The 27,286-nt window shown below is 54.2% G+C and overlaps 14 protein-coding genes across 14 annotated transcripts; 9 read left to right on the forward strand and 5 right to left on the reverse strand.

The window, feature by feature from the left end:
- Positions 1–163: 163 nt before the first annotated feature.
- GNI_040530 (SFT2 protein) lies at positions 164–703 on the forward strand (the record flags this gene model as incomplete). Its single annotated transcript, XM_011131135.1, has 2 exons — positions 164–198; positions 343–703. The coding sequence occupies 2 exons, from the start codon at positions 164–166 to the stop codon at positions 701–703; spliced, it is 396 nt and encodes a 131-aa protein (XP_011129437.1).
- A 403-nt stretch (positions 704–1,106) lies between these two features.
- On the reverse strand, positions 1,107–1,889 carry GNI_040540 (hypothetical protein; the record flags this gene model as incomplete). The annotated part of the gene is made up of 1 exon (XM_011131136.1): positions 1,107–1,889. One exon carries the CDS (start codon positions 1,887–1,889, stop codon positions 1,107–1,109), a length of 783 nt encoding a protein of 260 aa, XP_011129438.1.
- A 54-nt stretch (positions 1,890–1,943) lies between these two features.
- Positions 1,944–2,574, forward strand: GNI_040550 (60S ribosomal protein L20; the record flags this gene model as incomplete). Its single annotated transcript, XM_011131137.1, has 2 exons — positions 1,944–1,985; positions 2,053–2,574. The coding sequence occupies 2 exons, from the start codon at positions 1,944–1,946 to the stop codon at positions 2,572–2,574; spliced, it is 564 nt and encodes a 187-aa protein (XP_011129439.1).
- A 275-nt stretch (positions 2,575–2,849) lies between these two features.
- On the forward strand, positions 2,850–4,847 carry GNI_040560 (hypothetical protein; the record flags this gene model as incomplete). Its single annotated transcript, XM_011131138.1, has 1 exon — positions 2,850–4,847. One exon carries the CDS (start codon positions 2,850–2,852, stop codon positions 4,845–4,847), a length of 1,998 nt encoding a protein of 665 aa, XP_011129440.1.
- Positions 4,848–5,092: 245 nt separating this feature from the next.
- On the forward strand, positions 5,093–7,622 carry GNI_040570 (hypothetical protein; the record flags this gene model as incomplete). Its single annotated transcript, XM_011131139.1, has 2 exons — positions 5,093–6,219; positions 6,353–7,622. The coding sequence occupies 2 exons, from the start codon at positions 5,093–5,095 to the stop codon at positions 7,620–7,622; spliced, it is 2,397 nt and encodes a 798-aa protein (XP_011129441.1).
- Positions 7,623–8,013: 391 nt separating this feature from the next.
- GNI_040580 (nucleolar protein 5) lies at positions 8,014–9,482 on the forward strand (the record flags this gene model as incomplete). The annotated part of the gene is made up of 2 exons (XM_011131140.1): positions 8,014–8,141; positions 8,297–9,482. 2 exons carry the CDS (start codon positions 8,014–8,016, stop codon positions 9,480–9,482), a joined length of 1,314 nt encoding a protein of 437 aa, XP_011129442.1.
- A 346-nt stretch (positions 9,483–9,828) lies between these two features.
- On the reverse strand, positions 9,829–10,027 carry GNI_040590 (hypothetical protein; the record flags this gene model as incomplete). Its single annotated transcript, XM_011131141.1, has 2 exons — positions 9,829–9,914; positions 9,961–10,027. The coding sequence occupies 2 exons, from the start codon at positions 10,025–10,027 to the stop codon at positions 9,829–9,831; spliced, it is 153 nt and encodes a 50-aa protein (XP_011129443.1).
- On the forward strand, positions 9,842–12,224 carry GNI_040600 (LsmAD domain protein; the record flags this gene model as incomplete). Its single annotated transcript, XM_011131142.1, has 3 exons — positions 9,842–10,019; positions 10,258–11,494; positions 11,549–12,224. The coding sequence occupies 3 exons, from the start codon at positions 9,842–9,844 to the stop codon at positions 12,222–12,224; spliced, it is 2,091 nt and encodes a 696-aa protein (XP_011129444.1).
- A 298-nt stretch (positions 12,225–12,522) lies between these two features.
- On the reverse strand, positions 12,523–15,522 carry GNI_040610 (putative acetyltransferase-like protein; the record flags this gene model as incomplete). The annotated part of the gene is made up of 1 exon (XM_011131143.1): positions 12,523–15,522. The coding sequence occupies one exon, from the start codon at positions 15,520–15,522 to the stop codon at positions 12,523–12,525; it is 3,000 nt and encodes a 999-aa protein (XP_011129445.1).
- Positions 15,523–15,861: 339 nt separating this feature from the next.
- GNI_040620 (eukaryotic peptide chain release factor subunit 1) lies at positions 15,862–17,264 on the forward strand (the record flags this gene model as incomplete). The annotated part of the gene is made up of 2 exons (XM_011131144.1): positions 15,862–16,096; positions 16,189–17,264. 2 exons carry the CDS (start codon positions 15,862–15,864, stop codon positions 17,262–17,264), a joined length of 1,311 nt encoding a protein of 436 aa, XP_011129446.1.
- Positions 17,265–17,513: 249 nt separating this feature from the next.
- On the forward strand, positions 17,514–18,002 carry GNI_040630 (Tat-binding protein 1(TBP-1)-interacting (TBPIP) protein; the record flags this gene model as incomplete). The annotated part of the gene is made up of 1 exon (XM_011131145.1): positions 17,514–18,002. The coding sequence occupies one exon, from the start codon at positions 17,514–17,516 to the stop codon at positions 18,000–18,002; it is 489 nt and encodes a 162-aa protein (XP_011129447.1).
- A 30-nt stretch (positions 18,003–18,032) lies between these two features.
- On the reverse strand, positions 18,033–22,886 carry GNI_040640 (hypothetical protein; the record flags this gene model as incomplete). Its single annotated transcript, XM_011131146.1, has 1 exon — positions 18,033–22,886. One exon carries the CDS (start codon positions 22,884–22,886, stop codon positions 18,033–18,035), a length of 4,854 nt encoding a protein of 1,617 aa, XP_011129448.1.
- A 457-nt stretch (positions 22,887–23,343) lies between these two features.
- On the reverse strand, positions 23,344–24,318 carry GNI_040650 (hypothetical protein; the record flags this gene model as incomplete). Its single annotated transcript, XM_011131147.1, has 1 exon — positions 23,344–24,318. The coding sequence occupies one exon, from the start codon at positions 24,316–24,318 to the stop codon at positions 23,344–23,346; it is 975 nt and encodes a 324-aa protein (XP_011129449.1).
- A 455-nt stretch (positions 24,319–24,773) lies between these two features.
- GNI_040660 (hypothetical protein) lies at positions 24,774–27,209 on the forward strand (the record flags this gene model as incomplete). The annotated part of the gene is made up of 1 exon (XM_011131148.1): positions 24,774–27,209. One exon carries the CDS (start codon positions 24,774–24,776, stop codon positions 27,207–27,209), a length of 2,436 nt encoding a protein of 811 aa, XP_011129450.1.
- Between the last annotated feature and the right edge of the window lie 77 nt (positions 27,210–27,286).

A 27,286-nucleotide genomic window follows, 5' to 3' on the forward strand; every position in this document is an offset into this window, starting at 1 on the left:
AGATTAAAGGTTATGCCACCTACAGGGATATAGTAGCGCCAGACGAGTTGTTTTCGGTGATTCGGCGTCAAGTACCACAAGTCAGTCCAGTGGTGCTCTCTCCCTGTTCTCCTTGTCCTACCGGCAAATCGTAAATTTTGTTATATGCTTCTCAGTGGGATGTATGTTCATGTTCATGGCCTTCTTGTTCCTTCCAATGTAAGTACACTCATCATATCTATCTAATTACCATATGGGTATGATTACCATATGGGTATGATTACCTATAATTACCGTGTCATATGGGTCAGAATAGTGTTGCCAGCACGGTCGAAGGCAGGTAACGAACTTTGTGCACTGTAGGGTCGTAATTTCGCCGCAGAAGTTTGTCCTGTTATTTACTCTAGGTTGCCTGTCATGGATCACGGGATTGGGCACCCTCCAAGGGGCCGGAGCATTAGCCGCTGCTATGATGCAGAGGGAGCGTCTACCATTCTCCGTTGGGTATCTGGCTAGTCTTATAGGGACGATATATGCCACGATGATCGCGCATAGTTACTTGTTAACTATACTATTTGCGGGGTTCGAACTTGTAACCCTAGGCGCATTCATCATCTCATATTTCCCTGGAGGAATCCGGGTCCTAGGAGTTATAAAGGGCGTCATTGTAGACCGGGCCATGACCTGGATGGGCAGGGCTCCCCAGGCAATCTTGCCAATCTAACACGTGTTGTCATGTCCCAGGATATGCGTGTGGGCATTCACGTCGGAGACGCCGGCAGTCTAAGACATCATGCGTACAGTTATGAGACGGGTGGTAGCATGCTGAGAAAAGGCAATTGATGAATGCAAGGCAACCGAGGAGCGGTAGGCCATTGAGGAATTGAGGAACGGTAGGGAATAGAGGAACGGTAGGGAATTGAGGAACGGTAGTCAAGTGAGGAACGGTAGTCAAGTGAGGAACGGTAGTCAAGTGAGGAACGGTAGTCAAGTGAGGAACGGTAGTCAAGTGAGGAACGGTAGTCAAGTGAGGAACGGTAAACAATGCATCATGTACTCTTTTGGGACATTCTAACCACAAGTCAAACAGGTACGCTGCGACTTGCGGAAGCGGTATGTATAGGTACTTACACATCCATGTGGTAATAAGACCCGGTGCTGGGATCCACGAGCTGCACCGCAGCGGGTAAGTGACTGAGATTGGTCTCCAGCGAGAGAGCCAGTCCCCGGAGCAGGTCTGGCGTGGCCTGTCGTCGAATTAAGAATTGAAGCAAGGTTCCCAACTGAAGTTTTCTCATAGTGTAAGCACCGAACGGATTACCAAGCAACGTGTGCAACCTACGCAATGCCCGGTACGCTGTGTGTCCCCCTGCCAAAGCTTTGGTTGATAAAACCATCACGCTGGCCACAGTTTCCACTTTTTCTTTCGCAACCAACATTCTAGACAACACATCCGCACCCCGAGAAGCCAATGTACTCGCGGGACGGGAACCGTTTTCAGTGCTAGTGCCAGTAGTGCTTTGTCCCGTATCGTTTTGCCCCGTGTCACTTTGCCCCGTGTCACTTTGCCCTCCTAATCCAACTGCCGATAATATTGAGTCGATGTCGGACATTATTTCCGTCAGTGTAGCGACCCACGGCGGGTCTCTGGTATCGAGCGCCACATCACCCAACTCTCCCAGGCCTCCCAGATCCAGCTCTCCCAGGTCGAGGGAAGTCGGCAGCTCTGAAGGAGCGATGACTGTTGCGGACTGCGTTCCTGACAATTCCGAAATGGTTGGCCGGGGCGTAGAGAATTGCACCTGAGGCACGACTTCCTCCGCCACAAGCCGCTTAACCTGCGGACACAGGCTCTCGGCTTCCTTAACTCGTAAACTGGCTGCTTCCAATACTAGGAGCGTGGTAGACATGACAAAACACATATTCCGGCCTGAAAAAAATTGTTGCGGAAGTTTGTTGTCAAGATGGTGGGAACTATTGTGGCCGACAAGTCGATGCAGATGCGCGTAAGAAATTTGTCTAAAAACCCGGCCAGCACACACGTGTGTGCTAAATGAAATGCCTTCGTTTTAGTTGAAGCAATTCGTTGTTTCTGGCCGAGCGCTGCCTACGGAGCGTGAGCCGGAGCCCGCCGTATACCGCATGACCATTTTCGCCCGCGACTCTGTGGTTGCCAAGTCGCGCTACTGGTACTTCCGCAAGCGCCTGCATGGAGTGAAGAAGAACCGCGGTGAAATTCTGGACGTAGAGGTTAAACCTGAGGAGGAGACCGACGCCGTCAAGAACTACGGCATTTGGCTCAGATACGACTCCCGTACCTGCACTATAAACATGTACAAGGAGTTCAGAGACATCACCAAGGCCGGCGCGCTTTCCCAGATGTATAGCGAAATGGCGGGCCGCCATCGCGCCCAGGGCAGGTCCATCCAGGTCCTGAAGATTAAGGAGCTCACTGAGGAGGAGGTTAAGCGCCCCCAGATTCTCCAGCTCCTCCCTGCGGACCTCAAGTTCCCCCATGTCAAGAGACTTCCTCTCTGCAACAAGAACAGACGCACGAAGTTCCAGGCCAGAAGACCCACTACCTTCCACAACTAGAATTTTTGTTCTTAACGCTTGTGCGTGTCAACACTCCGCCCACTGTCTCAGCGTCCATTCCCGCGACTGCCTCAGGCAGAGTTTTACCGAAGCACCCTTTGTCCCAGGCCTCTCCTCTGTCATGGCGCCCACGCATTCCCCCCTGCGACCACTCCGTTCTTCCGCCCCTCTTCTCTACCACACGTCCGCCATGTAAGTTCCTACACTCCCATTCGCTCCCTACACTCTCCATTCTCTCCCTTGTGCCCGGATGTCTTGCCCCTCAGTCGCATGCAATGAAGTCTAACAAACACAGTCCGGATGGAACGCAGTTGAGGACGGAACAGGCAATAGGTCTCTTCAATGAGCTGTGGCGTGCGTCCGGCCCGGGGACGAATACCAGGTCGATCGAGACGGAGAACAGACTCAAGCCCTCGACCGGTCGAGACTCGGCCTCGACCCGGGATACGACTCACAACTCCAGCATCTTCGAAGACGCCTCCTCCCAAGATCGGGTTTCGGAACAAACATCTTCACCTTTAACCGGTGCTCCGCGAGCACCCGGACTCGGTTCCCTAACCTCCATGCTCATGGTCGGTCCCCATCTGCCGACTCGACAAGAACTTACGACAAACAGGCAACCTATGGTCTGCATGCTCTACACTCCGCCTAGCTTGAAACCCAGTTTCGATGGACTCCAATGCTATGAACGCTTTAGGGCACCCGTCATCCAAGCCCTTCCGGAACAAGCTCGGAATAAATTAACCAGGAGCACAGCAAATAGGAGCACAGCAAATAGGAGCACGGAACGGCGTACACCATTCCGCAACTTCCTCAGTCGATTCTTCAAGCCACAAACCATCCCGAGAGCAATGACTAACCGAGGAATGGCAGCCCGAGGAGTTGGTGGCCCTTTCGCTGGCGGCTTGCTCGGCAGCGCCTCCGTCCCCGTGTTAGGTTGGCATCTGCCGCAGATGACTCAAATCAGCCATGGTGTGGTTGATGGTGCGACCAGGACGGACCGTGTGGCCATTGGATATCCTGTGGGTGGTCACCAGGGTGGTCACCAGGGTGGTCACCAGGGTGGTCAGGTGGTGGTGGGCACTGGTACGATGGGCGGTCAATCGAGGCCGTTAGCGGAGATCAGGGCGAGAGAGGCGGCAGTAGATGAACATGTGTTATTCCTGGAACGGAAGATTGGGGAGTGTAAGCGGTTAGCTCTTGAGGAGTTGAAGAAGACAGAGGCTCTTGAAAACCAGGCGGTGGCTGACGCGGCACGATTTGACGCCATCCTGACGGAGTGGGAAAGGTGTGCCGCCGAGGCGCATAGTCGCTATGCTGAGGCGCAGACGGACATAGGAAACGCTGTCATGTTACAGCAGGCACTAGAACGCGCCCGAGACGAACAAGCGGTTGTCCGTGCCGAGTGGGAACGAAAGGTGGCTGAACAAAAACGCCAAGCTAAGGCTATGCACGAACTTGAACAAGAACTTAAACATGAAGCAGCCAAACAAGGAGAGCAAGACACCATACGACAGCTCCATGCAGAGGTACGCGAAGAAGTCAAGGAGCAGACAGAACAGGCGGAGCGCAAGCACAAAAAGAAAAAAAAGAAAAGTCATGCTCAGTCGGATGACGCAACTCTGATAATCCTAGACACGGCAGTAGACGTTCCTATCCGCTCAGCTTCTCCCATCCGCTCAGCTTCTCCCATGCGCTCACCTTCTCCCATCCGCTCAGCTTCTCCCATGCGCTCACCTTCTCCTGCCCCGCAGCCAGACTTCATCCTCGTGCAGGCCGTAGAGGAAGAGGCACCTGAGACTAAACCGGCCGAAGCAGAGGCAGGACATCCCATAGAAACAGCCCAGACAGCTGCTAACCCAACAGCCGCTAATCAAACAGCAGAGACCGAGATAGCGGAGCGTTTGGTCCACGAATTGTTGGGTGACGTCCTACTCAGAACCGATGGTGGACCGGACAAAGAAACCATCGCAGGCGGTTTCGAAAGCCTCAGCACCGACCAGCCGCCAGACATCACCGTACTCGACATCAAACCCGTCCTCCTGGCCGCAAGCAAACCCTCCGTCAGCCCTGGCCCTCTCGTGGCCGATGCGTCAGACATCCACGAAGGACGCCCCAACCATGTCGGTGAAAACGAACATGCCGGTGAAAACGGCAGTGTCAATACAAACCACCGCTCAGATGAAAATGACGACGATCTGAAAGATCAAGGCAACTCCGCACCAACCCACGTTGAGGACGACCCAGTACCCGCCGAAACATCGGATCTGTAGGGTCCTACGGATGCAGCACCCTCCGAGTGGACCTTCGGGATGTGACTCTCGTAAAGGCGACTCCCATCCCCTCGATGGGAGTCGCCTTTGAAGACTTTTTTTCCCGCCAACGACTTTTCATGTCCTCATCCGGCCCACCAGGTAAAACAGCACAACTTGCAGTCCCGCCCGTGACTTCAACACACGTCCACTCACGCGGCCGTCGGTCGTGTGGTTGGTGACAGACAGTAGATGTAGGCGATGAAATGTTGTTTGGCGAGGATTCGGAGCCGCCTTCGTCGCCGGATGTGCGTTCTCCGGCGCAGTCTTCGTGGAAGCAAGATTCTTCAATAGATAAAGTAGTTAGTGACGAAGGTGAGGCGGGGGGTGCGAAGAGGAAGCGTCGGGCGAAGGAGGGTGGTGGTACGCGGAAGCGGCGGAAGAAGGAAAGTAGTGACGATGACGACGACCGTGACCGGTTGTTCAAAGATTGGTTCCAAGCGGAGTCTCAGACGGCCTTATCGGGGGTTGGTCCGGAGGAAGGGGGTGGTCGCAAGCGCAGGAATAAAAAGGACTCTGAAGCGGAGGACTTGGATTCGCTCTTCGTAAACGGAACGGATGAGAACGCAGTTAGGGGTGATTTGCAGGCTCGAGAAGAGGAGATAAGACTTCGTAAAGAGCACTTCCTGCATCAATTAAAGAGGGACCAGCGTATCCGAGACAAGGTGAGAAAACGGAATGAACTTCTGACACTACGTACTGCTATGGTACTTCTCAGCAAGGGCATCCCTCGATGGACTCGTGACTCCGTCGACTCTTTGCCCGAATATAATGAAGATTATGCCCTTGTAGACTGGCCTCTGTATGTGCGCACTGGCCATCTCTTCGACACCACCAATGCCATCAAGACACTCTGGGTCAACTCCTGCGTGTTTCCTCCCGCCCGGGAAACCCTGCAGACTGACGCACCTGCCTCGGCCCCCGCACCTGCCTCTCAAGACCCGCCTTCCTCGCAACCCACACCCGAACCGCCTACCACCAGACCGCAGACTACTGGAACGCAGATTACCGGAACGCAGATTACCGGAACGCAGACTACCGGAACGCAGACTACCGGAACGCAGACTACCGGCAAACCCCCTTTCCCGTACCCTCCTGCCAAACAGCAACGAATGGAGACACTTGTCAGCGACCGGGATACTGGTGCTCGTGTTGACGCTCTGGAGCGCGAATTGCGGCTCAAACGTCGGGCCATCGTCGAGTGGGCACTACCCCAGATCGGGACCTCCAGGCAAGCCGTTATCAACAAACTACTCGAAACTTCCAACCTTGCCACCTACCCTCTCCCAGCCTGTCTCCTGGTGACTGACTCGCATGGAATCGAAATCAAGCAGTAACAAGCACCCCCAACCCGGGTTCCCCCCCGCCCACCCTGGTTCCGCCCAACCACTCTGGTTCCCCCAGCATCCATACAACACGACATAGCACACACTCCGTCCCACCACACGTTGTCCTACGTTCGACAGGTTTGTGCGGCACTCGTTTGCGGAGGTGGCGGAGGAAATTCTTTGTGGAGTGCGGGAGGCGGAAAGTGCGTCAGCGAGTGCCTCTGCCTCTGAGCACGACGAGGAGGGGGACGACGAAGGGGACGGTGACGGCAGCAGCGAAGACGACCTGGTGTCCGAATCGGGCGACGGCGACCCGAAAGGTGAAGCCACGCAGGCGGCCGAGGAGACGAAGGCCGGCGAAGCCATGAAGGCGGGCGAAGTGGCGAAGGCGGGTGAACCCAGGCAGACGGAGACGGGAGACGGCGAGCCAGCGGCCGGTGCCATCATGGCCCGGCGACCCGGACGGCACCCGAAGACGGGTGTCTTCTGTTCAGACTCGGAGGGGGGAATCGAACGCGTTTCTCGCGACCAAGGCTTGATCGGCGGACAGAAGGAGGCAGAGATAGAGCTAGCGGGGAAGGATGTATCGGTGGAGGAGGTATCGGGGGAGGAGGTATCGGGGGAGGAGGTATCGGGGGAGGAGGTATCGGGGGAGGAGGAAGTGGAAGCACGGGGGCAAGACGCAGTTGAGGAGGAAGCGGAAGCACAGGCGGTGGCGGAGCGCGAGACGCAGAGGCGCGCGGCGGCGGAGCGGTTGAAGAGGCGGATGCGTGAGGCGCTTGCGGCAGACGCCCGGGTTGGTGGTGCCCGAGGGTCGGGAGGGCGTTTCGTGGAGAGCGACGTGGAGGTTGAGGATGGGGATGGGAAAGGGGGTGGTTCGGAGGATGTGTCTGATGGTGAGGTGGATGAGGTGTTGGGTATGTTCGAGTTCGATGAAGCGAAGATCGCGGAAGAAGAAGGTGACGAAGCAGCGGCCGCTGCTTTATTACGAGAACAGTTGGCCGAGAGGGACCAAGCGGTATACGATCGTCTCTTCAAACGACGGACAACGCGACTGGATGGGGAAGAGACGTCTGGTGGTATGTCGGTTGCTGGAGTGAACGTGCGCAGACGTGATGAAACTGAAATTAGCATTGGCCGGGACTGGGGTCGGGAATTGGACTGGAAGATGAATGAAGACGGCGCAGACCCCCTTAGGAGTGGAGGAGACGGATGTGCTGCAGACGGGTATGTTGGAGCCGACTATGACGAAGATAGCGAGACGAGTGCGCGGGAAATTGACGAAACTAACATCAAGATACGATGCACCACTGCGGAAGCAAACAAAGCCATTGACCTCAACGCCTACGTGGTCAAGGAGGGCGAGGAACTAGACCTACTCCAACGCATCCTCAATTCAGAAGCATGAGAGAAACCAGAATGAAATCCGATACCGGAGTTCCTTCATATTTGGGTCCCTTCATATTTGGGTCAGGATTGGCTGAAGTTTCCTTAACGTGTTTAACCTCAACATGTTAGTGTCAGAAAAAAACGTTAGGACTCGACATGGGGTTCGACCTTCCAGGCAGACCTTCAGACCAGCCCGATCCACCGCTGCAGCCAATCTTCCGTCCTACAAGTGACAGTCCCAAAGCCTTTGCCCAGATCCCCTAGCTCTCTACCCAAAACCTCTTGTCCTTGTTCACAGTGCTTTTGTGCAGTTCGTGAGAGAGTGTCCGTGAGAGAAAGGCCGTGAGAGATCTCGGCAAGCGTAAATTTCGGCGGCATGGATAAATGCTGAGAGGGCATTTTTTATTTCAATGGTGTACCTTCTGGCCGAAACTCCTCAAGGGTATGGCCTCTTTAAGATGGCAAAGGATTCCTTGCTGGAGGTTACCCCGGAAGACATAAGAGACAGGTTTAAGGATGCTGTGTCAACGAAAGACTCGTGAGTGACTTTACTAAGAATGTGTCTGGGAAAGGTGCCATTTGTAGCTGCGCTAGTGACTAATAGCAGTGTGGTAGCTGTGACAGTGACAGTGACTGGTAGCTGTGAGGGGGAGGGTCTGTTTGTGTAGTGGCTACATTATAGTTGTGTCGTAGGATTCGATTGGAATCTTTCCGGCGTTTTAAAGATATGAAGGAGGCCACGGAAGAGGCGATAAAGATCCAGGAAGGGGCGATTGGTTCAGTGTTGAAGTCGTTTTTGAAGAAGTCGTTGCGCAAGAAAGGTGACGATGTGACGCTGGCTGTGTGGGATAAAGTGCTTGCTGGTAATATCAAGAAGAAGTTTGATATTCAGGTGGTGCTGAGTCCGACGGTGCATGAGATATTCCGGACGGTTCGCGAGTACATGAGTGAGCTAGTGGCAGATTTGGATGATAGCACGGCAATGGGAATGTCATTGTCTCATTCGTTGTCTCGCTTCAAGTTGAAGTTCTCCCCGGAGAAGGTGGACGTGATGATCATTCAGGCCGTGGGTCTGTTGGAGGACTTGGATAAGGAGGCCAACAACCTGGCGATGCGACTAAAGGAGTGGTACGGGTTCCATTTCCCGGAGTTGTTGAAGATCGTGGATAGCAATCAGGCCTTTGCGAAGTGTGTGCTGAAAATTGGGTACCGGACGAACGTCAAGACTGTGGATAGTTTCAATGACTGTGAGCTGAGTGATGAGGTGGAGACACAGTTGCGGAATGCTGCCGAAACATCCATGGGCTCAGACCTGGTCGATGAAGATTTGGCATGCATTAATGAGGTCGCGAATCGAGTGCTTGCCATCTATCAGTATAGGGAAGAACTAACCGACTACTTAAAGAAGCGTATGGAGGCTATAGCACCCAACCTCACTTACCTCGTAGGAGAGATTCTCGGTGCCAAGCTATTGGCCCAAGCCGGCTCTCTCTCCGGGCTTGCCAAACAACCCGCTTCGACCGTGCAAATTCTGGGCGCTGAAAAGGCTCTTTTCAGAGCTCTCAAAACGAGATCCAACACACCCAAATACGGGCTTGTCTACCACGCAAAGGTGGTCGGCCAAGCCCCTCCCAAGATCAAGGGGAAAATGTCTAGAGTCATTGCCAACAAAATTGCACTCTGTGTCAGAACGGACGCCTATGGTGAACCAACCGAACCAGGCGTAGCAGTCGGGGCCAAGGCCTTCTGTGAAAAGCGCCTAGAACAACTTGGAGAAGAAATGGCCAACTCTGGCAATGTCAGCTTCCGAAAATTCGCCACACAACATGCACAAAAATACACTCCCTCCAGACTCAGGAACAAACCCGACCAGGCCTAACACCCTACATCACCAGCCTCCCTACCCTTCTTACCGACAACCTTACAACTCTTCTTGCCGACAACCTTATTACCCTTCTTACCATCAACTTTCTACAGCTGAACATGATTCTACAATCAGATTTTCTACTAAGTCGTCTGGAGAACATTTCAACACACTCTTTGGCGGTGGTTCAACGCACTCTTTGGCGGTGGTTCAACGCACTCTTTGGCGGTGGTTCAACGCACTCTTTGGCGGTGGTTCAACGCACTCTTTGGCAGCTACTCGTCGATGAGGTTCTTGGTAGGTCCCTGGTGTGGGGCGCTTTGAGATGCGTTCAGATTGGGGGCCAAGCACTTTTTTTCATTTAATTTGGCATGATGGGCATGTTCGCAGTGGGTCTGGAGTCGGACTCCGCTTCGTCCACAGCGTCAGCAAAGCCCGTATCTCCGCCTATATCAGCCAGAAGAGCAAAGTGTTTTAGTAAGCTCGCTGGTACCAGGATAGAGGTATTCATCAGGGACGGCGCAGTAATCAGAGGCATCCTGGCAATTCATGGTAACCATTCCCGACTATCATTCCCCCACTCCCTACAATCATTTCCCAACAGTCATTCCGGCCTCCCCTCATTTCCGACCGGCTTCCTCTCACTCGTGATTGGGTTCTTTTCCCGTTTCCGCTGCCCTTTCCTGGCGCTTTTGGCTTTCGTCATTTTGCGCAATTTCTTGAGCACACGTGTGCGCTGTAGGCAATCAAGCGCTGTATCCGTCGGAATGGGGCGAATTGCCTTTATCAGGTGAGGAATTGAGTCGGGGCATGCGTTATGTGCGCGCGTCTACCCCAACGGAGGAAGGTTGGCGAACAATTGTTGGTCGTCGTGGGCGGCGACAACAAGAAGGTCGTTTTGAAAAGTTGGTGAAGTTGGACTCACCGATGTTGTGGCTGCGGCGCGCGCAGCGGCGGCCAAGTACGACCAACCCGTCGAGTGCGGTGTATGAGTTGCTGGCGATAACATGGCGCGATATCCAGGGGTTGACGGGCACGATTGTGGATCAGAAGAAGCGCGGTAAGTTGCCGGCGGTCGGTGCATTTCAGACGGACACGCAGATCAGTGGCACCGAGTGCGCTAGCAAAGAGAAGGTTTTGAAGAAATGGGTTGATGAGACCAACGTCGGATCCAACGGTGAAGACGACGCCAAGGAGTGGGTCGGCCTTGGAGACGAGCCGCAGCCCTGGAACCAATTCGAAGAGAACAGCCGTATGTTCGGCGTTAAAACCACCTACGACGAAGAGCTCTACACCACGCAACTTAACGTCAAAGATATCCCCGAAGACGTCCAGCGGAAGGCCGCTGAAATTGCCGCCGAAATGAATGGTGGTCGCCACAGAGACGAAGACGAAAACGAGCAGGACGAAGAAAAGAAGTTCTCCGCTGTCGCCGGCACTGGCGGCTACAAAGTGCGAGGCAGTATGGCCAATGACACCCGTAGCGGCGTTGACAATCTCCGAAGCAACCCCGATAATGCGCGCGGCGGTCCCGACAATGCGAGAGGTGCTGGTTCCGGTGATAACGCGCCTCATGGTCGAGGTGTTGGGCCCGACCACGGCCGAGGCCCCGACAATGCCCGTGGCGGCCCAGGTAACCCCCACAAAGGTCCTGATAACCCTCGCGGTGCTCCGGATAACCCCCGAGGGGGGCCGGACAATCCCCGCGGCGACCCGAGACACGCCGGCGCCGCGGTGGATGGCTCTTCTCGCAACTCGGAAAAACGCCGGACCAAACGGGACAGTACCGCCCTTCACGAACCGCCCCACGAAGTGCGACCGAAACACGCCGCCGTGTTTCGAACGCTTGACCGACGGCTGCCGAAAGACAACATCAACGCACTTAACCTCGAACCGATCAAACGAGGCGCCGTCTCGCGCAACGGTGTCTGGGGACGAGTTAGCGCGGACAAGGAGCCCCAGAGCCGCATCAAACTGCTCGAAGAGTTCAGCAAGTGTGCGAAAACCATACAAAGCAAAATGGAAAAGTAATCTCACCCCCCCCCTGTCGGCCTTCCCTTCCATTAGGTTTTGTGTGGTAGGAAAGGGTGGACTTCGCCGACAATGAGTGGGTCAGCACCGGCTGCGGCGCCGGCGAAGAAAGAGGAGGCAGTGGCGGAGACGCCTTCAGCGCCGCCGGGGCGGACGCCGACGGTGGTGGAGAGTGGAAGTCCCGTAGCGTCGCGGCGCGAGGACAGTTTCCAGTTCAACCCGAACGCGAATTCGTTTACGCCTAAGGGTGAGGCAGTGCCGGTGGCGCCGCCGCCTCCGCAGATGAAGGACTCAGCGATTGGGGCATCATTGGAGGCGATTGACGGTGCCTTGATTCACTCCGCGAGTAGTTGTTTCAATCCACCGGTTTGGGGGCCGCGGATGGCCATGTCTTACAACGATTGTTTAGCAGCGCCCGTGAGTTACCCTTTCGGCGGCTACGGCGAAGTGGCTTACGCGCCCGTCGAGTTCGCGCCAAAGGACCCCGCGATCGGACAGCTGCAGCCGGTGGTAATGGGCATGGGTGGCTATCCCGGTCCTGCTGGTCCCGGCCCTGCCGGCTACCCAGCCTACCCCTACCCCGTATACTGCTGCGTCCGCGAGGACTGGATGGTCCCCAACCATCCCACCGCTGTGCTCTACTCGCGACCTGCCGCTGCCGGCGCGTTCGCCGCCGATCACAGACCGGCTACCGCCGCCGGCCCACCACCTCCCGAAGCAATATAGTCAGCGGACGCATGGCGGTATGGGGCGGGCAGCGTGGCGGGCAGAAAATTAGGCAGTTTCTCAATGGAGTAGCCTCACCAATAGAGCAATATAAGTTTTAGTCCCAGCCAGGGTAAACGTGCACAACCATCTATCTGGCAGGGTTATTTTGTGCCGTTCTACTCGGGTGTTGGTAGAAGTGCGGTTATTCGTCTTCTCCCCAGCAGCGGTGGCCCTGAAGCGGCAGCGGTGACCCTGAAGCGGCAACCCACTCTCACTTCGTTTGGGATCTCATGTTTCGTTCTGTGCAATAAAAATGTCACTTCTTCAAGCTTCGGAGCAACAATATAGATCCCGCCGCGATCGAGGCCACAAGCAGCGGGTTCTCTGCGACCCAGTTGCTGATGGACGACGTCCAGGTAGGGGGCTGCACCGGAGCAAAGTCGTCCGGGTCCTCCTCCACACGCTCTCGTCGTTCAGGTAGTTTCTTGCCGCTGTCGCTCATGGCCGAATTTTTCTGCTCAAAAGGAGACGGCCTCTGGGCTTCTAAATCCGGGGTTCGGTTCCCGCGGCGGTTTAGCACACTCAACGGAATCGGGCTGTCGGTGCTCAATCTCCGTCGGGACGGAGACTGGTGAACAAAGTCGTCAAGGAAAGTTATATTGATCTTTTCAACCCAATGTTTTAGCAATGCTCTGTCGGGAGAAGCTGTTTTCACCTCTTCTCCGCCAGAGATCAAGTTCCTATCGATTTCAACGGTCCTGACTGACGGAAGGTCGGCCAGGGAAATGTGTTCGATTTCCAGCACGCGCGTGTCTGAAAATCTCGGATTATTCAGGAATGTCTCGTAAACTTGTTTTTTAAGCATGTCCGAACCCACGTCCTTCACCATGTACGTATCCTTTACTTGGTAACCTAGTCGGCGGTAATAATTTCGGGTGCCGATGCCAGCGATGATGGCGAGCCGCTCGGCGCCTTTACTGAGAGCGAGGACCTCGGCGGCATGCATCAAAGCTGAGCCGTATCCGGAGTGCTGCGCTCGATTGTCCCCAGCGTTTTTGTTTTCCGTGGTTGAGACGAGCATACCGTAGACGTGGAGTTCTCTGATCATTGCGCAACGATGATTTAACACTTCGTAAGGCGATTTGACCGTTCCATTGTACTCCTGTCCGTCGCTTGTAAGGTTGTTGTCGCTTGTAAGGTTGTTTCCGCTTGCTCGCAGAGTCGATTCGGTGTCTGTGCTACCGGAAGCAGCAAAATTGGGTACCCGGAGTCGCAAGAAGCCGGCGAGGTGTTGGCGATCTTTGCTCTCGAATGAGATAAAGTACTCCATTGCACTGTTGCCTCCGTTGTATGCCCGAATGACTAGTTGGACGTCTTGTATTTGTTGTTGTCTAACTTCGCGGCATCTCATACAAGAGCAGGACCATCCGTGCCGTTTGGTTACAACGCCAATGATTTGTCTCAGGTTAGTCATATTGTTCCCGGCGATGATGGACTGGTTGGGGATGTCTCTGATGATGCGGTTGAGTCGTATCCAGGGGTGAATTCTTTTCTTAACTTTTAATATGAGTTCAATCAAATCTTTCTGCCCCTCTTCACCCTCGCTGTAAGGACAATAAAGTCCCTCTTTGTACCACTCGGAAATGGTGGTAAATGGAGTAACCTCGCACGGATAAATCTTCCACTGATCAGCCTGCAATTCCGGATCTTGGATTACACGGTCAAACATCAACTCGTCTATCCTCACGCTACTACCAGGGAGATCCGGCATCAGATGAATATCCACCTTGTAGCAACTGTTCTTCAACAGCGCTAACGCTCGCTTTACATCAGCCACACCATGTCCTCGATTGATACCTAATAAAATCGACTCATCTGTATGCTGCACACCTAACTGCACACGAGTGCATCCATAGTATCGTAACCGCTTGATCTCTTCCGCTGTAATAAAGTCCGGACGTGTCTCCAAAGTCAACCCAATCACTTTCACTGAACAAGACTCATTAATCTCCTGCTCCTCCTCCAACGACAGTCGGTCTCGGAAACTTTTCGGCACCTGGAATACTGGAGACAGATATGCTTTCTTCCCGGCCGTACCGCAACCCATCGTAGCGACATCCGCACCCATCGTAGCGACATCCGCACCCATCGTAGCGGCCACCTCCTTGTGTGCCACCTCCTTGTGTGCCACCTCCTTGTGTGCCACCTCCTTGTGTGCCACCTCCTTGTGTGCCACCTCCTTGTGTGCCACCTCCTTGTGTGCCACCTCCTTGTGTGCCACCTCCTTGTGTGCCACCTCCTTGTCTGTTACCAGCATTTCGGCTTCAGCAGCTAAAAAGTCCTGGAACATATTTGCGGCGTAAAACAGGTCTCGGCAAAACTCCTCCTGGTATGATTGTTTGTAGCCACTCCAAGTACCTCCCAATACGAGGATTTCAATCTTGTCAATGATATGACCGTTCTTATGTAGGGTCCGAGCACGATCCCAAAATTGCACGGCAGCATCCCATCCACACTGATTAGCTCGCAAAACAGCCGGCTCTGTCGACAAATAACTTCGAGGCTGACCAGGCTCATTTGGACAGTAATAACAATCATGCGGACAACTGAACTTACCGGGTGAAGTCAACACAGTGATAACTGCAACACCACTACTCGTACGTACCGCTCGTCGTAGCAGCAACTGTTCTAACTCCAGACTCTTCTTGAACAAACCGCAACCACAGCTCTGCAACGTCAGGGACTTGTCACAATCTGGAATCGTGGCTTTTTCCGGAACTGCTAACGGAACCGTGGTCTCATCTAGGTCCAAGCTTCTTTCTAGGTCCAAGCTTCTTTCTAGGTCCAAGCTTCTTTCTAGGTCCAAGCTTCTTTCTAGGTCCAAGCTTCTTTCTAGGTCCAAGCTTCTTTCTAGGTCCAAGCTTCTTTCTAGATCCAAGCTTCTTTCTAGATCCAAGCTTTTTTCTTGGTCTGGGGCCTGGCATGGGCAGCGTTCATGCAGAAGAAGTTTGATAGCGATAGCTAGTTGCGCCTTGCTCGGGTGCACTTTGAGGTCCTTCCTGATATTTTTCATCGCCTTCTCAAGCTGGTTGCCAGTGGTGATGTTGTGGTCGGTGAGAAGTCGTCGACAAAAGGCTTTTACCTCTGGTGCGACCTCGGCCACCTCCGTTTCGAAGTTCTTCCATTGCATCATCGATTCACGAAATGAGAGCAAATGCTTCCGACGATGCTCGTCTTTCAAGTCTTCGGCCGTGATACAAGCGACCTCACCCGCAGGCTCCGAAGTATGGGTGTACAAATCGGCCCACTCGTCCATATTTATATTCGCCGCCACATCCGCGTCAGTCATTTTGCCGCGGGCGAAATTTGCACCCCCGTCCCGCGCCACGCAACTTGGGATGTGGATGTGGATCAGAATGTACCTACTCTAGTCGGTCTTGATTATCGTCCTATCCATAACCTCTTCTTCCCAGTGGTGGGTGTGGGTGTAAATGCGAGTCTTGTCAATGAGTGATGGTCATGTCATCGCAGGAAGCACACCAAAATAGATTTGATGGGGGTTTGGTTGGTGGGGTGGGGTTTTGGTTGGTGGGGTTGGAGGGACAGAACTTTGTTTGGTCTGGGGTGTATTTATTTTTGCAGGGCTAGGGCAAGGATGTCCTCGAACGCAGACGATGAAAATGTTGAGCAATGGAAGATTAAGAGACTCATAAAGCAGCTGGGACAGAGCCGTGGAAGTGGAACATCGATGATTTCTCTGGTCATTAAACCCAAGGATGATATTTCACGTATTAACCGCATGCTTACAGAAGAATATGGTACTGCTTCGAACATCAAAAACCGTGTTAACCGTCTATCCGTACTCTCCGCAATTTCCTCTACTCAACAAAGTATGCATCACGGGAACCAAGTCGCATCACAGGAACCAAGTTAAGTGCACTTCTGGTCGACTAGGGTGGTTATATGGGGTTGCCTTTTGTAGAGCTGAAGAAATATAACAGGACCCCACCTAACGGTTTGGTTATATATTGCGGCACTGTGTTAACGGAGGATGGTAAGGAGAAGAAGGTTAACACTGATTTTGAGCCATTCAAGCCGGTCAACACATCGCTGTATTTATGTGACAGCAAGTTCCATGTGGAGCCTTTAATGGAGTTGTTAGAATCGAATGACCGTTTTGGATTCATTGTAATGGATGGTAGTGGTAGTTTGTTCGCAGCAGTTCAAGGTAACAATCGGGAAGTACTACACAAGTTCAGTGTTGACTTACCCAAAAAACATCGAAGAGGTGGTCAGTCTTCGGTTCGTTTTGCCCGATTGCGAACGGAGCGGCGTCATAACTATGTTCGACGAGTGGGTGAGATAGCAACTACGCTATTTATTACTAATGATAAGCCGAATGTGACCGGTTTGATATTAGCAGGAAGTGCAGATTTTAAAACAGAGCTCGCTCAATCCGATTTGTTGGACCCTAGACTGGCGTTGAAGGTTATTAAAATCGTGGATATTGCATACGGGGGTGAGAATGGTCTTAATCAGGCTATAGAGATCAGTCAGGATACCCTCAGCAACGTAAAACTTGTTCATGAAAAGAAGATTATATGTCAGTTCTTTGACGAAGTTGCAACAGACTCAGGAAAATACATTTATGGAATTCACGATACTATCAAAGCACTCGAAATGGGATGTGTTGAAATACTTATTGTCTGGGAGAATCTTACTACTGAACGACTTGTCGTACAGGATACTATTTCCAATGAACAAAAAATTCTATACATTGATGCTGACCCTACTGGTAGGACTACCATTGCTGATAAACTTAAAGAACATGAAAGCCAAGGGGATTTAGAGGTCGTCGAAAGAATGCTCCTCGCCGAATGGCTGGTACAAAATTATCAAAATTTCGGCGCAGAAATGGAATTTGTTACGACCGCTTCCCAAGAAGGATCTCAATTCCAGAAAGGCTTCGGTGGCCTCGGAGGTATCCTCCGGTACAAGGTTGACTTCGCCGAAATGGAGCCCGAATATGCCGATGACAGCGACGATGATTTCATGTAATTCGCTTTTTATTTCGCGCGCGCGCGCACACGCACACACAACTGATTTGATTCATCTAATGCGCTCAAATGAAATTCTTGATTACCTTCAGAAACAGGTAGCTGTCAACTCGCTTCTATCACTTCCCCCCTTGTCCTTCCGGCTTTGTCCGCCCGCCCGGACGGAGTAGCCGGACGGAGTAGAGGACCGTCCGGCTACTCCCCTCCGCCCGAGTCCACGTGACATACCCCCGTCGCAAGCGCCAGCGCTATGTTACACGATATGTTACAGATGCGTCCTTACAACGTCCAGAACGTGGTGGATAATCTAAGGGGGCGATTCTCCAAAAAGGTTGTGCTCCAGACGCTCACCGAGCTTGCAGACGACGGATTGATTGAGCGGAAGATGTATGGCAAAGTAGCCATGTTTGTTGCTCTGCGACCGGGGAAAGGTGAGTCCCCCCAAATAGATCCGGCAGAAGAAATGGAGCTCGAGAGTCTTCGAGACCGCAAAGCAGCACTGGAACATCAAGTGCAAATGCTGCGGAAAATTGAACGGCAAAACCGTGTGGATCCAGCCATCATTCTCCGCTCGCTGCGGGCACGTGTCCAAGCTTTAGACGAAAACCTTCGAGCTGTGAAGGCCCAGCTAGCAAATGAGTTTCCTGACGTGGAATTGGCAAGACTCCTCGCCTTGAATGAAAAGTACACCAAGTTACAATCCATACGCGCGGCACTGACGCCGCCAGCGGAGCCCTAAACGGATAGTGTGTTCACGAGTTATGGGTGGTCATTGCGCGTCTTCTGGAGCCATGGTCAACTCCTCTTCGGGCAAGTCCCAAATGAGATCCGGGATGCCTACTGCGGCCGGATCCGGGTCGGGGTTGTGACGAGGCACAGGATGGCCCCATTCATCGTGCCAGTCTGCAACCGGTGCCGGCACGACAGACGAATTCGGCGGACGGGTCGATTTGGTGCCTGGCGGTGTGGTGGGCATGGTCTGGTAGTAGCTGGGGTCGTCTTCGGTGCTGTCCGCTCCCACGCTATCCACCTCTTCCGTCTCCATCGCAAACACCGGGTCCACGTTGTGGGCAGGTAATTCTTGCAATTTGCGTGAAATTTTGCGTTCACCTTCTTCGCGGATAGAGGTGACCTCGGCGGCTTTCGGTAAGTCGTAGGTATTGGCGGCGTATCCTGCGAGCTTTTGGTCCTCGAAGGGGTTGAAGATATCCATGACATAGGGAGCCCGGGCGCGGATTTCGAGGTCTGGTTTTGGCAGGACACCAAGGCGTTGTGCGCGGTTGCTGACTCGGGCGGAGAGGCCTTCGAGCGGTTTGCCGCCGAGTTTGTAGACGACGTCCCCGAGCACGACGTTGTGAGAGAGTTTGGCGACTTTGAGGAAAGTGCGTTCGACGATGAGCAGTAGAGCGGACTTCCATTCCACATCGTCAAGACAGCCTTGGTAAGGAAGTGCGGTGGTGTATACCTGTGTCATGAGGCGTTTCGGAGTGCAGGTGCCCTGTTTGAGGCAGTATCGGAGGTAACCGTCGATGCGTGCGTGTACGGGTCGATAGTTGGCGAAGAGTGCAGTTCGGCGTTCGCTGACAGTGAGGGCTGAGGCAGCGCGACCGGCTGCGGCTGCAACGGCTCGTGTGTGGAGCGCGTCTAGGAGGAAAGCGGACACGTCTCCTGCTTCATCTTGGTAGCTGCACTGGAGTGCGACGGCGGAGGCGAGGCGTTCAATTTCTGCCGAGGGTACATCCTTCTGCGGCTCGATGTCAGCGATAACTCGTTTGTAGCCTTCGAACGCGCAGTCGGCGAAGGTTTCGGGCGCGGCGTCGCCGAACTCGACGGTCTCGTCGGGTGTAGAACAGGGCACACCTGATCGCACGCGCGCAATGTAGCGGTCCAAGCTGGCGCTTAACTGCGCTGCACCCAGATAACATTCGCGAGCCTCGTGGTCCCAGAGCGAGTGCATCCGTCCTAGTCGCTCCCAAAGTGCGGCCGCCTGCACCTGGCCGAGTGTCGCACAACTCGCCTCTACGCCTTTGAGTGCGCGGTCCGCTGTGCGCGTGTACCAACTGTCCAGCATCGCTGCGTCTAACACACCCCAGCGAGCCTCCTGCCACAATGCCACTACGCCCTGTCGCTCGCACACCGATAATGAGCCCATCCCGTCAAGCCGTGCACGGGCGTCGCTCTCAGTCGACAGGAATGAAGGCAACCCCGCCGGCGCCTCCTCTACTCCGAAACCGCCCAGCAGACCACCTAGACCCAGGCCCAAACCGGCCGAGGCCAAGCCACCACTGCCCAGAGAAGGCCCGCCCGCCAAGAGGTCCAGCGTTTTCATCACACGCTTCTTAAGCGTTCCACCCAACGCGGGCATCCACGGCAAGTCCGCGATCTGGTCCAGTCGCCCGGCCACTTGCCGGAAGACCGGCACTTCATCGACGGCGTCTGCTGCGTCCCCAACAATCGCCCGGCTGGAGTCCTTGGCGACGACCGCCGACGGCGGCGGCGGCTTGGGGCTTTTGCTATTGGGGACTACCCCCGAGAACGCCGGACCGTTTGTCGTGGCGCCGGGCGGGTCTTTGGTGAGTTGGTCGAGCATTTCGTGGAAGCTGCGACGGTAGTCAACGGCGTCGGGCTCGTCGACGTCGGACGTATCCACGACCTCCTGTAGACGGCTGTTGATGAGATACTGCTCCAGGCGTTCGCGGTCGCCGTCGACGTCTAGGCCCGCCTCCTTTTCCTCGAGGATGGTGAGTTCGTAGTCGAAGTCCGCAGGACAGGTGGCGTTGTGAATCCAGCCGTTGGAGGCTGTGGGTGACCGTACGGTGTTCCACTGTGTGCGGCTACGAGGCGCCGGCGTGCTCCAGCTGTACTGTTCCTCGGCACTGCGGACAGGCGCGGTCGAGGCGGAGTTGGGAGAGGTATCCGCCACGGGCAGGTTGGGGAAGAGTTCCTCGACGACGGTCCGTAGCCGGTCGTGGTGGTGGTGATGTTTGGGGCAGTCAGCGTCGTCCAAGGTACAGTCCGGCAAGCCCACGGCGGCGCGGGCGCGAGTCGTGGTGGTGGTGGTGGTGGCGTACGGAGTCGGCGTCCGCGAGTAGCGAGTGTTCCAAGGCGCCGGTCGGGGAGGTGACTCCAGTCGCTGGGGCGCAGTGGTTGGTCGGGCGGTGGTGGTGGGTGAGTAGACGGACACTTCCACACGTGAAGGGGCTCGGTACTCGGCCACAGGTTCCTGCTGCTTCCGGGGCGTCTCGGGTCTCTGGGGCGTGTTCGGTTGCAACGGAGTCTCCGGTCGCAAGGGTGACTCTGGCCGCTGCGGCGACTCCAGTCGCTGGGGCGTGGTCGGCTGCAGGGGCATCTCCAGCCGCACGGGCATGTCCAGGCGCTGAGCCGTCTCCACCCATGTGGAGGGGTCCAGCCAACTGGAGGAGTCCAACGTAATAGATGGTTCTGCTTCATGCGCTTCTTCCCAGACGACTTCGGGTTCCGGCGCCGGCGCCGGCTGGCGAGAGCCAGCGGTCGTTCTGGGGCCAATGATGGTCGTCTGGGCCGTGGAGAAAACAGGCGCTTGGATGGGTCCTTCGTGCAAATTCGTGACGGCCGCGAAGTGGGCATTCGGAACCGGTGAGAGAGGAGTGGTCGCAGCTGGAGTGAAGGATGCGCTGGCAGCCGGAGCAAAGGGCGTGAAGGGCAGCGGCGCACTGGGCGAGAGCTGGGGTGTGAGTTGAGGTGTGAGTTGGGCGGTATTGGGCGACAGGAGTTGTGCGTTGGGGTCGTGGAAGATTTCCACGCAGTTTTCGTCGTCGTCGTAACACTCCAACACCGAGATGCCTTGGAAGACCTTGGTCTTCTTGCCGCCCTTGGAGCTTTGTTTCTGAGCACGTTCGTTGCGATGTTCACTGCCCGCTTCAGTCGCGCGATCCGAGCCGCGTTCAGAGCCCCCCGCTCTGTCCGAAGTTCTGCCGTTGCGGTTCGACCGGGATGGCGGCGGCTTCGGGGTCGGAGTGGTGGAGGTAGAGGTCATCGACTCGGAGAACCATTCTCCCGAGGTGCCGTCGCCCCCCGAGAGGTCTTCCCCCGCGGTGCTACTGCCTCCTGCCGAGCTGGTTCCCGAGTTGCCACCTGAGCTACCGTCAGGACTGCCACCCGAGCGATTGCGTTGGCTATTCTGTTGCAGGTTAAGGTCGTAAGTCCAGGTCCCGTCCTCCCTTTGTTGCGGAATCAGGACGGTCTCGTTGAGCGTTACTGGGGCGCCCATGGGTGCGAAGTTGAAGGGGCCCGTCGGCGGGAGCAGCATCGGTACGGGGACGCCGGGGGGCAGACTGTTAGGGAAGCCTGGGAAGAGCATTTGGAAAGGGAATTGAGGAGTAGGAGTGGTGGTGGTGGTGGTGGTTCCGTAGGTCTGCATGATGGTCTGCAGGATCATTTTGGTGACCTGCTCGATGGTGGGACCGGCTGGTGCCACCGGAGCCGGTGTGGGCAGCTCAGTGGGACTCGGCGGCACGCTGATGGTGATTACCGGGTAGCCGTTTTCCGTACTCTGCGTCACGGCGGCGTCGCTTGCCTCGACCTCAATTGTGACTCCGGGTTCGGCTCGATGATATGCCGAGTCCTGACGCACAACCACGGGCTGCACGACCGCCACGGGCGGGGTCGGAGCCACAGGCGGAGACGCAACGACGGGCTGGATATACTGCGGTCGCGTTTCATGTACAACAGGGACCTCTCGAACAACAGGGACCTCCCGAACAACGGGTACCTCCCGAACAACCTCCTCGATAATGACTTGTGGCGGTTGTTGTTGATACGTCACAGGCTGTTGATACGTCGCTGGCTGTTGGTACGGGACTGGCTGTTGGTATGGGACTGTCTGTTGGTACGTCACTGGCTGTTGGGATACCATTGGTTGTTGGTAGGCCATAGGTTGTGAAACCGCGACAGGTTGTGAGAGCACAGGGGGGGGCTGGTATGGGGGGGGTCTGTGCACGGGTCCCGGAGTGGCGTAGAGGGTGGGTTCTTTGATGATGCGGAGCGCGTTGGACCTGACGCTCTGGCAGGGGTAGGCGGTCTTAAGTTTATTTCCATATTTCTTGATGACCAATTGTTGACGTTTGGACCAAGTGGTTGGTTGGTTCCTGGAGGTGGGTGTGCGGTTGAGTTCGACAACGTCAATGGCACAGTCATGCCAATAATAGTTGCGATCGGCGACGGAACTGAGTTCCTTACCTTCGGTGACGCTGAGTTCTATTTTGCAGGCGTCTTCTGTGGCGAAGAAAATACACACGTGTTTCTCAAGGGACGGATAGACCGCACTGAAGGTGTCTGCCCAGAGCAGCGGTGAGACCAGCAACATGTCAGCGGCCATCTCGGGGCCCATTTCGGATGGCTGTAGCTTCGCAGCCTGCTCCACCAACTTAACAACATATTGTACAAATAAATTCGTGGCAACGCTCATTAAGTCCAGATCGTCGGGCTCCAGGAGATTGCATACCCGCTCCAGAGTCCCTGTGGCGTGAGCAGAGGTCACCAGTTTCTGATTGTCCACGTTCTGCAGCCGACTCAGGACCTGCTGCATCAACCCGTCCTCTGCATTGCCCGGCTTTATCCGATACGCCATCTTTGCGATCTGCATCCGGAAACTTTCTACACAGTCGTCCACACTGTCCGCCGGTTTCTTGTTCCCTCTTGCCGCACCCACCAACTGCTCATTCCAACCATCAGACACAGCGCTATATCCACGGACCTGGAGAAAGAGACAATTATCCAACAACCAAACCAAGTCCAGATTCCCAAACTGACAGGCGTCAAACCGACAGGCGTCAAACCGACAGGCGTCAAACCGACAGGCGTCAAACCGACAGGCGTCAAACCGACAGGCGTCAAGCTTGATAAACACGAAACCGAAAATTCGTAGCGAGACACCCGCCAGCACCAGCCACAAAATCAACAACCAAGAAACGACTTACAAGAATGCTACCCAGCAGACATGCCAGTAGCCACATTATCTTCCACCGTGTTCGAAACCGGTTTGCACACGCGTGCGCGAATGAATTGGCAGTATAAAAACTAAGTAGCGAAACGCGTAAATATTATAGCAACGCAGCCACAGGCTGTCTATATAGTAGCGATCCAGCCACATCCAGGAAACCACAGTTGAAATCCTGAAGAGATATAATGGTTTGCTCAACATCCTCATTAGTGACGGACGAGAAGGTTACGACCTCATTATGGTCCGTAGATTTGAAAGTTCCATTGCTAACGTCGTAGGCCAAATTGATTATGCTTCGATCCGTGCGGTTCAACACAATCACACACGGAACATGTACCTCACGGACATCGGGGAGCGACCTGACCAGTGACTGAACGCCTTCCACGATCCGTCCTAGAATTCGAAACTCACGGTTGCCCACGAATCCAGTAAGACAGTCCCGACTATTGAAGCGAAATCCAGCGGTTCTCGATGCAAATGGTTCAGGTCCAATCGTTACAACCGAGGGTGTTCCTGTCCCCCCGGGGGGGCCAGAGGATGTTCCTGTCCCCCGGGGGGGGCCAGAGGGTGTTCTTGTTGACGTCGATACGCAGGTGTTACGAGTTCCCGTTGGCCCCATCATTCCTACTTTTCCTATCATTCCTACTGTTCCTAACATGCCTTCCGGAATTGACGTTTCATACGCCGCGTTGCTCGCAGAAACAACGTCTCCAACCACTATGGGATATGGCTGATTCGGGGTCATGATCTCGATCTGATCAAGCGACTCATTAAGGACAGTACCAGACCGACACTCAGCCAACCGACTATCACAAGCGTTAGGTCGTCCTGTTGGTTGTTCGGGCGCTTCCAGAAGTTGCAAATCCGAGACGCCGATCGTTTTTTCAGTTTCAATTGATTCTTTCCCGTTGTTACTGATTTCAATATCAACCACCTCCGTATCAACCGTTAGTCCTTCTCTTATTCCACCAGGATGGTGGTCGACAATTTGAATCGATCCTTCACCCAATCCAGAAGCTAAAACGAGCGTCAGAAGCCCCGGAGATACTCCTTCAGCCGCATAGATCGACTTCATAATTTTTTAATAATGTATCACGGCCATTCCTTACCCCGCCATTCCTCAGCCAGTGGCCGGACAGCCAGTGGCCGGTCAGCCAGTGGCCGGGCACATCCTCTCCAGGCCCCTCCCGTCTCATTCTTCTTCACCCCTTCTCGAAACAGACAGTCTGGCGTAATCCCAGCCTGCGAGCTCGGAAAAATCCTGCTCGTAGCCCAATCCAGTACCCGCTGAATTTGAACCACAGGTAACCGGTTGCCACTCTCTGTGGCAATGCCGCGTTTCCTCTTCTACCTTGTACTCTGGTGGGTAGCCTGTACTCTTGCCATTACCTTGGAATACCTTGGAATACCTGGGAATATGGCTTGGTAAAAAAACTTGGAAGGAAGAGAAGCGCGAAGTCTGTGCTTTATAGTTAGTAGACGTATCCATTAGGAGATCGGTAGTGTGTCTAGTGTTTCCAAGAGGTGTCGATGGAGACGGCAGTGAGTACGACGGTTGGTGCATTGCGGGATGTGGCATGTCAGGGAATGACGAATGCTGAGGATTTATTGGCTGAAGATGAGTCGAGCCGAGGGGGGGCATGGCGGCATTTGGAGGGTGTTTTCCATCGGAGTGGTGGGGGTGAGGAGATTGTGGCTACCCGATATCAGCCGGTAGTGAGCATGAAGGAGTATGAGCATTTGTGTGTGCTCGCGCGCCAAGATCTTGAGAACAAGAGGTACGGTGGTAGTGGTATGCGACCTTATGTTCTAAAGTTATCACAGCTCGAGTTCACCAACGTACCTGACGGGGGCACAAACTATGTTTTGGAATTCCGGTTAGGTGTCCAAGGTCAAACCGTGTGTGTGCGAACAAGTACCGACAAACACGTGCCTGTGTCCACAGGCTTTCGGAACGACGATTACCAAGTTGCCAGCATCAGCATGCGTTGCGCCCGTGGACAGACCGTGGCAGTTAACCGGACATGGAATCTGGATTGGCGCGGCCACTACGCCGACCTGCATCGCGAATTTCTAGAGATCATAATTTATCAGAAGAACTACTTCATCATTCAAGAGGAAGTCGGTCGTCATCGGATCATTCTAGACGAACTCATCAACAGTACATTAGCGCAGAATATTAACATTCCACCACTGAAAAAAAAACTGACCAAGCCAATTCGTCAACCAGCAGAGACAGATACGAATGACTTCACTGGCATCACGAGCGCAAATACTGCTGTAGGTAGCGGTAACGGGTTGAACGACAACGATGTTATGTTGGCTAGCGACGATCACTGCTTCAAACTGTCCTTTGTCGCTGATTTTAGTGAACTTTTCACGTTCCAGATTGGTCTTGGGCAGTGTTCAATTGACCTCAGAAACTGTGTTACCGGAGAGATACAAAGGTACGAAAGTTACAAGGTGCTCCTCTCATGCCGCAAAAAGGAAGGGTACTTCCCTTACCAAGACGGTGAGTGGTTCCCGACAAAGAGCGCTATAATACACAAAGAGTGTCCCACCCTCTTGGAGTACGACGAACCCGGACAACTTTTGTGGAGAGGCACCCTACAGACATTTTCCTATATGGACATTGTACTGACTTTGCAAGCGAAGCCTCGAGCTGGGAAATGGGAAAGTTTTGCATACTCTGTGTTTCCTTGCTATCGATTCCTAAATGTGGAGAAAGAAAGTTTCTCAAATGTGATTATGAAGAAGGGAGGACATGAGACCGGTGGTGGGCTGCCTTCGCCAAGTGGGTCCATGAGAAGTCCTGAATCGTCCCCGGGTGTTAGGGATAAGGGACAGACTCGGCGGCTGAGTGAGACCAGCGGGTTGCCCGTTCTTTCTGGCACAATTGGAGTTCCTTTGAAGCCTACGTTTACGCAGAAACTGGGGGACATGGATACAGGCAAGGCTCCGGCACATTTAGCAGTGAAAATACAGAGTTTTTCGGGCATCAATTTGTCCGTCACAGGCCCGATTTATTACACCATTGCTTTGATCGACAGTCCGTTGCCGCCGGGATGTATGCTGCCGGGATGTATGCTGCCGGGATCTATGTTGCGTGGTTCCTCTCCGGCAACCTTGGCTGGAGAAACGCCTGTTGGACGAGAGTCCCCGACCCGAGGGGTTCAGGAAGAGTTCATAGTGGCCCATTCACCTATAACTCGTTCATCCAACGTGGCGTTACGAAATATACCGACGGCGTTATTCAGCAACAAACCGCGACGTCGTTTACTACTTCGAAATAATCACCCATCAACATCACCCGACGAGTCACTGGTTCCCTTAATCAATAAGGGGGCAGTACCGGATCCAGATGATGTCATAGCGTTGCAACAATGGTTGGAGAAGCATTCAATTGTTATTTGTCTTTGGTCAGGTAGTGATAGTCCTCCAAATACTACAGAGGGGGCCGTTCCCCGTGAGGTCTTTTCTTCAGAGGCCTTCCATACCGTCCGGAAGCCTTTGGGACATTGTACACTGAGACTTATCGATGTCGTGAACACTATTTGTAACCTACGCCCAGGCTCTGGTAGGGCCGTCATGGACCTCCCCATCCGACTTCTTAAACAAGGTTCAGATACTGCTCGGGCTGGTATTGATCTCCGCCTCGCACTCTCTATGCACCCTGTACCCAAATGCGCCGGCTTCCAGGTCAGACACATTAGTCTTAACCCAGCTCCCACCAACTCTACTTATTGCCTCACCAATGAATTCGGACGCACCCAATCACTCTTCTCAGCACTCACTCTACACAGTCTACCGAACGTCGCGCAAAAACTCAGTCCCTATGACCTCGGCCGAAGTGTCCGTCTTCAAAACAGAAACAATGATTTCTTCCTTAACCCGTCAACTTGCGCCTACACAGGCTACGGGAACCAAAGAGATATCGCTATCCTTGTCACCGCCATCGGACTGTAATAACTCCACACCATTGGGGCACCATTGGGGCACATTGGGGCACACACACACCATTGGGGGGGGGGGCACACACCATT

The sequence above is a fragment of the Gregarina niphandrodes genome (assembly GCF_000223845.1).
Source record: "Gregarina niphandrodes unplaced genomic scaffold scaffold00005, whole genome shotgun sequence".
Classification (NCBI taxonomy): Eukaryota; Apicomplexa; class Conoidasida; order Eugregarinorida; family Gregarinidae; genus Gregarina; species Gregarina niphandrodes.